This window comes from Pundamilia nyererei, unplaced genomic scaffold (genome assembly GCF_000239375.1).
Source record: "Pundamilia nyererei isolate P.nyererei 1_Seehausen unplaced genomic scaffold, PunNye1.0 scaffold00046, whole genome shotgun sequence".
Classification (NCBI taxonomy): Eukaryota; Metazoa; Chordata; class Actinopteri; order Cichliformes; family Cichlidae; genus Pundamilia; species Pundamilia nyererei.
In genome coordinates, this window is record NW_005187447.1 from 1711595 (window position 1) to 1721922 (window position 10328).

Here is a 10328-nt window from a genome sequence, read left to right on the forward strand (position 1 = left end):
GTCACTGGCAAGTCTCAAAAACAAGTGGGGGAAAGGTTGTCCAGGGAAACCTTAGGACACAAACCCTAAATCAAAGAACACAGTGAATTATGTTCAGTGTTGTGTAGTTCTGATGTACACACTAGAAACTCGGTGTTCTCTCTCTCTCTCTCTCTGCTTTCAGTTCATATTTTTGTGGCTTTTTTTTTGTGGTTTGGCTCAAGTAATTAACTGCTGCAATGCGCTCAATAGCAAAAAACAACATTAAATCTTTCATGACTACATCCCACACAATGTGGTCACACCCTGATTGATGACGGGAGCAGGACTTTTGAACTCCTGTAATGACGTCAGTAGTTCAGGTTTGACCAGAAGATCCAACTTCTGATTTAACTTTGGTAACACATCTGAGTATGAATTGAAATCTTTGGTTACATTTGAGATAAAAAAATACACCCTTTGTAAAGAGTTTTAAGTCATGTCTTTTTGAGTTGTTAATAAACCTCTCTCACTACATTATAGGCAAGTCTGATCACGTGGTTCTAGAAAAATGTGCAGATATGAATTAATATATTTAATCGTTATGTGAAGCTGAAAAACACATATGCATGGATTATTTACTTCAAGCAGAATATTTAAATTACAAATTGGCAAAACTAATATCTAACTCTAAAACAATCAACTCAATTCAGAGCAGTTAATCTCTTAATCATCAAAAAATGCATCTATTACAACTTTATAACCACATAATAGAACCTATTCCAGTTTTCTTTCTAAAAAGCTTTAAGAGTTTGTAGTGAATGCTAAGGCTTCCAGTTTGTTCTTCTATGAAGCACAACTGGGAAATGTTGCACTAAGCATCCACTACTGACACCTGCTGTTTGTTATTAGGTTAAACACCTCAGCTCAACTTAAATTACTGATTATATCCAACATTTAGAAATTGTACACATTAGCATTTTATTGCACTCCAGTGTTATAAAGACACTTAAAGATGACCTATTGTGCTGATTTCCAGCTTCATTGTTTTTTGGTAAATTCTTTAACAACATTACCGTAGCTTTGCATGACTCAAAGTTCAAAATAATCCGTTTACATTTCATACTGGATGTTGGTGCAACCCCTCAGTACATCCACTGTCTGAAACCACTCATTGTAGCGCTCATCCCTCTGCTTTTCTGATTTGCTGCCCTTAGCAAACAAAGTTTGAACAGCGTGAGATGTGACGTGTTAAGAATGATTAATACTTATTCTCACTGACGACATAAAGGCATGAAAACTTGTTTCAACCACTGAAAAAAAATTTTTTTTTTGCCATCCATAAATCATTAAGTTGGTATATGTATGTTTATTTCAAAGGGACAATGCATATTAATTAACATGAGCACTAAAATTAATCTTGTAAATAGCCAGATGGATTAATTTTCATCTGTAGTCCCTGCCAGGTTGATGGCATATTAAATGAATCAACAAAACCAAACCCCAAAGTTTGACTTATGGATGTCATTTTTCCACCCATGCAGTGTCTGAAATAAACTTCCATATACAGAGCAAAGTGGAAAAAATACTCTAAAATGAGCTTTAGTCACTGTATCAGTAAATAGATGACAGTAATATGATGAAAAGTGTAATGGGTATCCTTTAAGGTGACTTGCATTAATTTCTTGAGCCAAATTATTCATGGACCTCAACATAACCCTTCCCTTATGAGGCAAATATGTCAATCTTTTGCTCCCCTTGGATTCAAAAATAAATCTGTGTGAATCATCTTTGGTGCTGTTCCTATAATTGACTCTGTATTCCTCCTCACCACTCAACTCAAACACGGCACTAAATGTTAGTTTAGAAATCAGACAACACATGAAACTTTTATTGATCTTTTTTTTTTTAAAGACTTATAGGCATTTCAAAGAACCTGTATTACAAACAGAAGTAGTTCACAGCCTGTCAAATATTGACAACACAGCTTTAGCCTGTTCACTTAAAAAAATATTTCCATTGCTTGTACAGTAATATCATCCACCCTTTGTCAATACATATGCCTAGAAAGGAAAAAGAAAAGGAAGCTAAATAAATACGTACCATTTAAAAATGAAGGGTGAAATTTAGGTCTAAATTAAGTTGGGTCGAGCTGTCACCGCAGATCCAACACACCTAAGAGAAGTGGCTTCTACTGCAAGTCTTGTGTAGGATAAATAATTTTTGTACCTGATGTAGTCCTCTTTACAATCTGTCTCAGTAACTGAGGTTCATGCTGGAAATGGCTTTAATCGCAGAGGAAGACTGAACCTGTCAGGGTGACTCCTGGCCCTTTCTTCAACCTAATCCCACGCCTTGTTCACCGTTACCGTCTGATACCATTATGAGTAAATACAATTATCATTTCTGAAGAGGTTCACGTGAACTGTAGATAAACCCAGTATGCTGACATTCAAATACAGGTAAGTAGAGGTATTCTAGTGGTTCAGGTCTCTGTAAAGGACTGCTCTTATGTGAAACTAGAGGAAAAAAAAAATCTTGTATTTACAAAAGAAAAAAAAAAAAATCTTAGTGTAAGTCAGATCACAGAAACTGTTGCTATAAATGTGCAGCTTGTTCTGGTTTTGGTGTTTTTCCCTCTGAAGTAAACAAGCTCTGTCACAATCCGCAGAACACCAGACGGGGATATGCTCTACAGCTGTCCCACATCTGACATGTAGCAGCAGTAAATAGTACTCGAGACATGCTCACACCGTTGGAAGTAATCTGTGTGGTAACCACAGGGGAGCTATCTGGATAGTGTGATGTTAGCTGTGCCATTTGCACACTGGTCCAATCTGACAGAGAATCTGAATGCACTGTCACATGCACCTCTGTAAGGTGTGCGTTTAAAAAAACGAAGAAGCTAATAACAGATAGTGGAAACAACAGTAACACCAGCCTCAACTGCTGTACTTGGGAGGAAACTGGCGGCTCATATTCTGCCAAAAGTCACCTGACAGCAAAGGGGCTCATTCTTAACATTTAAAATAGACATTAAAAACGGAAAAGATTTTTTAAATGGACTAAGTTCCTTTGCTGAGATATTACGATGAGGAAAGTTGGCTTCAGTTTCTGAGCCACCTGTAGAACGTTATAGGGCAGCAATCTGCAACAATCTAGTTTTCTCTCACACACCGTGTGAAAAGAATACAAGTTTTAAAGAGTGTGACAAAGTCCTCCCTCCTTTCTAAGCTCGCACCTGTTAATCAGGCCTCTGTGATTCAGTCTTTCCTTCACTAGACGAGATGAAGATGAAACACACCTTGTAAGCAGTCAACAAACACATTTCCCATGAGGTTTGGATGCCACCTACAGGTTGTTAATTAACCTCTGAGAAATCCAACTGATTCACAGATCACAAAGGAACAGAGACGTTCAAGGAAAGGAAGACAGGACTCCAACTCTTTGTTGAGTCCTTTAGACTAAGAGGGTCGAAACTAAAATGCATCTACAGCAACTTGATCAAATGTTACGAGTATTTACAGAGTGAACCTGAAAGTCTTTTCTCCAATTTAAGGTCCAGTTTCTGGTGTGATGAACAGGGCAGACAAGGCAAATGCCAGAAAAACAATTCCTCCAATGATTGTAACTACAGAAACAAAACAAGAAAACAAATGTCAGTTAAGCAAAGATTTTCAGATTAAACAAGGCAGATTTATTTGACACTAAACTGATTTCTTCATTTTTTTTTTTTATCTTTTAAATCTGATATACCTATATGAACAAACTACTGAATCTTTCTGTGAAGCCCCATCATGGGTCATCTTGAGGTTTTTGTAGCAAATGTGAATTTACCAGTAATTTTCATGATGGTAAAACCAAATGATTACAGCATTGCATCACTAGGAAGGACTCCCAGGAGTCTCAGCATTCCTGCGAGGGAAGTTAGGGGAGGGCAAATGGCCCAATATCTTCACCAACCATGTCAAGAAAATTTTAAATGAATCGTATTAGGTGGAGGCAGCAGACTGAAGTCTTAGAAATGGTGCAGAATCCAAACTAAAAGTGACTTTGAAATAGGTCTGCAAATAAGGATTCATTTAGTAATTAAGTATTCTATTGATTAGTCCATCGATTAACTGAGCAATCAGATAAGAACTTATTAATGAGCAATAACAAATATTCAAAAGAGGGGGAAACCCCCCCCCGCAACAGTTCTTTCAAAATATACTGCTCGTGGGTTTCCATTTTATATAACTGCATCTGTCAAAAAACACCTAAACCCTTTAATTAATATTTTATCTTCTGGATGAGGTAGGTTTCATGTGTATGTGGTTGTCTGCATCTGTGTGTGTCTGCATGTTTGAGTGTGTTAGTGAATGAATGGGGTTGTATCTGTAAGCCTTTAAAGAACCATGCGTTGGCTGAAGTTTGTCCAGTGCTATTATGCAAAATTTTCGTGCTGCTGAAAACAAGACGTTATCATGGTGCAGATGTTAATAATGACATGTTAATAATAAGTCATTGTCTGACTTAACAGCCACAGGTCAGCAAACTTTATATATATTTTTTAAAATATTAACATGTTTATTCATATTTAATTTCACTTTAAATCTGAAAGACAAATTTGTGAAAGCCTTGAAATATTGTCTAAACACCCCATGCCCTCCTTTAGACTCCCTCCTGCTTGTTTCAGGAATCATTATGATACAAAATGGGACTGTTTTCGTCAGGCTTCAGCCGGCTGCCTAATTTTAAACATGGTATCAGGCCAAGTTAACAGCTCATTTGGATATTTTAATGCAACTTCTGTAGCTTTACTATAGATTTTCACTGTATAAAACAAAAGCTTGGAGTTCATTGATTGGATGGTTTGATGAAGACTCCCATTAGCTTTTTCCCAGTAAAGGTTTTAATGGTGACCACAAGAACAGCGCTGCTGTTTTGGACACTAGAAAAACGTTTTCTTTCACTAACTGAGGTCACCATCTCAGTAACGACTCCCCCTCTTTGCTCTTCACCGTGCGTGTAGACAGACTCCATGTTAAACATCATCACTGCTGCTGTTGTGTTATTATACTCTTGTTGAAAAACATGGGCCTAACACTGACATATTTTATTCACATGCCTGCTCCTAGATACGTTTCTAATGAAAGTGTTAGTGGTGAAACACTCATGTTTACATGGAGATGACTGAGCGCCACACAGCCGTGTGTTAAACAAAGGAGAAAATTAGTGTCGAAGATTTTCTTTAAGTCGTCTGGTTATTTGAATTATTCAATGAGTCATTACAGCTCTACTTTGAAAGTTTTTACTTTACTTTTTATTTTTAGACTGCACTCTACAAATACCTACTTGATTTTTTAAAAATAAAAATGCATTTCAATCATTGTAAAACGTGGGCTGTAAATTGTGTGTGTACCATTTTTGGGCAAAATAACAATTAGTTTAACAGTAGATCGCTGTTTTCTCTCTCTGCTTGTTTTTAAATCTGATCCACCTAATCCATCAAACCTTAACAGGATTGTCTACAAATATTTTGATAATTATTGTATGTAAACAGAGCTGCCTCCAGAGGAATTCTCCCAGGAGAATAGGAACACACTTCTCCTACCATCTTACCTGTTCTAACCGATATCTTCTGGGCAATCATTCTCCCTCCTATCACAGCCAGACCTGTGCACAGACAGTGTCCAATGGTGCCGCCCACTGCGACTCCAAATGGATCCTAAGAATAAAAAACAAAAACAGTTTATATACCATATTTTTATTTATTTTTTTACTCTTTTCTTAAATATTACCAGTGTATTAATACAGCAGCAACTAAAAGAAACAAACAGCCAATCAAAGTGAAAATGAAAGGCCTCTATTTATTGTAAAATATATTACAAAGCATTAAACAGCAGCTGTCTAACAGTGAAAGTCACAAACCTCCCGGGCAGCTAGAATAATTGTAGTTAGCTGCGATCGGTCCCCCCACTCTGCGAGGAAAGTGAGAGTGAGGGATTGGATGAAGATGGGTGAGATGAAGCTGTGCCACTTTCCCTGAGGAACAGCAGTCCCTGTTCCAGCCTCCACATCTGCAGTCCCATTAGCGAGCTTAGTTCGCTGGAGCTGCACAGACAACAAGGCATGAGGTTTGAAAGACAACCCAATAGAGTACTTTCACGGCTCAGTACCTGCAAGAGGCAGGGTTCACTTACAAGGGTGCTATACTTTGATCAAAATTTTGTCATGAGGTCCTCTGTGGATGGTCCAACTATATTCCTTATAACGGATTTGTTTTGATCAAGAGGATGCAGATTTATGTCCTCTACAAGTACACCTTAGAATGCAGATCTGCACGGGAATATAACTAAGCTTGACTTTGTATGACAAACTGTCACTATTGCTAAGAGGTTCAATCAGCCATCTGTTTTTTTGTTTTTTTTGTCTACAGTACAACACTTCGATTACAGCTCATAATGGTGCCATTCAATAAGACAGCCTCAGGCAACTTTAAAGTGTCCATATGCTCATATAGCCTGATGATAAGATCAGAATTTCCACACAACAAAAACTCACATCAGCAGCAGCAAAATGTAACTAGGTCTTCTGGGTGATTAAGTAATATGAGCCATTTGCGAATCGCTAATTACTAAGCAAAATGGTGTCAGCAGTTAGTAACTGGACCCACTCAGGAGGAGTTTCTATTACTGAATATGTAAATTATGTATGTGGACTGGAGTTGTACTACTGGACATTAAAAAATGTTGTTTTTCTAGATAGTTTAGAATCAAGTTAACTTGCCTCTTCGTCCTTCTTCTTGATCTCTGCCTGCACCTCCTCCAGCTCCTCCTGACCTTCATCTGGACTCATTTTTAGCCCCTCTCTAAGCATGCGAATACCGAAGATGGCAAACAGAGCAGTGGATACATAGTATGTGTAGATTCTTGGGATGATGGTAGTGGCATAGCCAAACAGTACTATGATGTGGGAAAGACAAAACAACAACAACACGTATTTGTTATTTCTCAGGATCCGATCGAAGGGTAATGCCAAAAAAAAAAAAAAACAAAACAAAAAAAAACAGTCAAGGCCAAATCCAAAGTTTTACAAACCAGAAAGACAAGTCATGAATCCTAAGGCCAGCATAGCCCCGGCCAGCACGGTGAGGCGGTTGTAGCGCATGGCCATGATAGCAGCGATGAAAAAGGTCTTGTCTCCCAACTCAGAGACAATGATGACAGATAAAGAGGCAGCAAAGGCATGAATGAAGCCCAGGTTCCCTTTGGTGGAGACATCTTCAGAAACCACTGGGCCCGGTGGCTGGGCACTGGAGACTTTCTGCAAAGGAAATGCACACAGTGACTGTCAGCTGAGTTACACACAGTTTGTAATAAAAATCAGTATGAGGTATTCAAGTTTGCCCTTGTTGGCTGTAACACTTCGGCCACAATGTTTAAATAGGTAAACAAAACTGGCGGGGACATGACGACCTTCTCGTCGTGACACCCAAATGACTGTCACCTTAACTTTAAAGCAATTTCTTCACGATTAAAAATTTCAAGTGTAACTTTGTCCATTTCTGCTAACGTTACACCCGGAACTCTGCGAGACGTATCAGTTAGCACGAGCTCGGCTAGCCCGGGGCGCGAGGAAGAAGCGCGTCAAAGACCGCTTCCTATAAATGACGATAAAACACTTAATTAGTGACAATGAAGCAAAACCTTTCACCTCTTGTGGGGGCTGTTCCGGGACAGCTTTTTGCTCCTCTTGAATAGCAGTAACACCGACCGACAAAAACAAAAACACGGCGGTGAGCGGAAACAAGACACACATCACATTTCTGCTAGCCCCACCATCTCTTCTGCCAGCCGCGCGAGGCATTATTACTTCTTCCGAAACACCGACACGACTCGATTTGCGCGCTAATTTCTCTCCCTCGTATCACTGCATGTTATCTGCAACAAAACCGTATAACTCCATATTTAGTAACCTATACAATTTGAGGTAACACACGTCGCGATCAGAGAGACCGACCGGGCCAACTCAACTCATGGGCGAAGTAGAACCGTGCTGCCGCAAAGAGGAGCAACGCAGACAGATGATTGGACGTTCAAATGAATGACGTGGTTTGTAAGCTGACGCACACAGCGAAGTGCTCAGTGAATGGACAATCTCATTGTCGATCATAATGCTATTTAAATATAGTTTTATTGTTTTCTTTCAATAGTTTTGCATTGAAAAAAAAACTTGAAAAAGGACCTTCTGTTTATTAGTTACAAATTTTCTCTTATATATTTTTATGTAACATTACTATTCTAATCCTAACAATAATGAGTGTTTGCCCCTCTAAATATCAGCCCATTTACTTTAAAAATATATTATTATTAGTAATAATATTATTTACTTTAAGCAGAAAATTTGCTTGGCAAATAATAAATTTGGGATAAGCAGAATAAACATTAAATAAAATTAAAGCGACTTTGAGGTCGCTGAGATTCCAACTCATCTGAGTTTTTAGTAGATGATGCTATGTTATCAACTTGAAAGTCCTATGTCGCCTTAACATTCACAAACTTTGGTGTCCAGCACGCCCACCTGCCCAGTGGAATGAGGACAGTACTCCATCAGCCTTTTATAGGGATAAAAAGGAAATAAAGAACGTGACCAGAGGTGGCAAAAGCACAGATATTCTCTACTTAAGTAGAAGTACTTATTAAAAGTCTTTACTCAAGTTAAAGTAAATACAACTTAACCTTGTTATATTATTGTGATATTAAAATAATATTAGTACATACAAATAAAAACTTTATTTCAGTCTAAATTGTAATTCTAATAAAGTTACTCAGCTTTAATCAGTTAAGTAGAACAAGAGCAGAGAAAAAGAGGAACATAAAAAATATATCTATGTTCTGTTGCCTACGTTGTAGAGAGCGACTTTGCCTCAAAACAGGAAAATGAGGAGGAAGAGGTTAAAATTAAATTTGGCAGGTGGGAGAACTGGAAGGATCCATCACAGCACAGCAAACTAGCCTGTTTATACAACATTAACCTGCAGCTTATTTTCATACAACCATTAGATAAGTTATTCTACCTCAGCTTCTTTTCCAGCAGGTTTCACAATATGAAAAACACAATGTCAAATGTACAGTGCCCAATATCTGATGTAGAAACATAAGAACTTACATTTCCAGTTCATAAATATCCCACTAAGCAGTCCTTGCCTTTACATATAACCTTTCTTTGTCCTCTCCTGTTCTTATGTTTCTCCATCTCTGAGTGAAGTTTGCTCTCTTACTTTTCTCTCCCCGTGAAATACAGCAGCACACAAACAGTTTGTGAGTTTGCTGATGTTTGTTAAGCTGACAGAAATGCTGCATTTGAAATTACCTGCCACAATATTACTCCCTTCATGCTCCTCGCTACTCTTTAGCAGTGCAAGCAATAAGTAATGCAATTTCATCCCCTGACTTTGGCGTAAGGTTTTGCCTCTTTCTTCTCTTTTTACCTGGTGATTAATACACGAGTATGAATGTTTGAAGGTTAAAATAATAACTCTCCGCTGTGTAAGTAGTAGAAAATAGGGATATTTGTTTAATATTTGTTTCGTATGCGGTACTGAATCCGATACATATCTGATGTTTTAGAAAGCGACTGCTGTTTGAACGGTCATGTCGCATTAAATCCGTCTTTTACGACACTGACACAAGACAGACGCCAATTATCAGCGCCCGAGAAGACATCGCGAACGCTTTCGGGCCATCCAGTGTAGATGTTAGTGAACCTGTTGGGAAGACAACGTTGGAGAAACATAAACATTTTATTTGTACTGTATAATCTGTAAATTCTGACAGAAATTTCCAACTATCATTTGAAGCACCGCTCCTCTCTAAAAACAGAAATAAGGATCATTATTAGGCCATTTGTAAATAACACAATAACGTTATAACTTAAAGGAAAATTGGGAAACGTAAAGTCCGAAACAAGTCTTTATATTAAGGGCCATCAGTCAAACAATACTGTTTGCTCTGGGTCTAAACAGAGCGCGTTGTGTGTGACGTCTTCTTTTGTGCATGCGGGCCGCTTTGAGGGTTCACACTAGAGCGCGTTTGCTGTCACATTTTATTTGTAGTGTGAACAAGCAGACAAAACAATCGCATTTGATCAAAAAAATCGGAATTGAGCATTAAGACCTGCAGTGTGAACGTAGTAAGTGGAGTTCTTGTGAATGAATCAGGGGCAATTTGTGGTTCAGTATCTAAAGGATAATGGATACATCATGCAAACTAGTGTACCTGGGGATTGAACCACCACACCCCTGATTGGTTTATGACTTGATTTCCCTCCTGAAAGTAACGTCCCCATGTTTGTGCCTCTTTAAACAACAATAATACTTTTTGTTG

At 38.2% G+C, this 10328-nt stretch overlaps 1 protein-coding gene across 1 annotated transcript; it reads right to left on the reverse strand.

The window, feature by feature from the left end:
* Nucleotides 1–1816: 1816 nt before the first annotated feature.
* Nucleotides 1817–8018, reverse strand: tmem165 (transmembrane protein 165). The gene is made up of 6 exons (XM_005732290.2): nt 7657–8018; nt 7041–7266; nt 6730–6905; nt 5872–6054; nt 5563–5668; nt 1817–3589 (listed from the first exon to the last, which is right to left on the reverse strand). The coding sequence occupies exons 1-6, from the start codon at nt 7807–7809 to the stop codon at nt 3513–3515; spliced, it is 921 nt and encodes a 306-aa protein (XP_005732347.1). The 5' UTR covers nt 7810–8018; the 3' UTR covers nt 1817–3512.
* Nucleotides 8019–10328: the final 2310 nt, after the last annotated feature.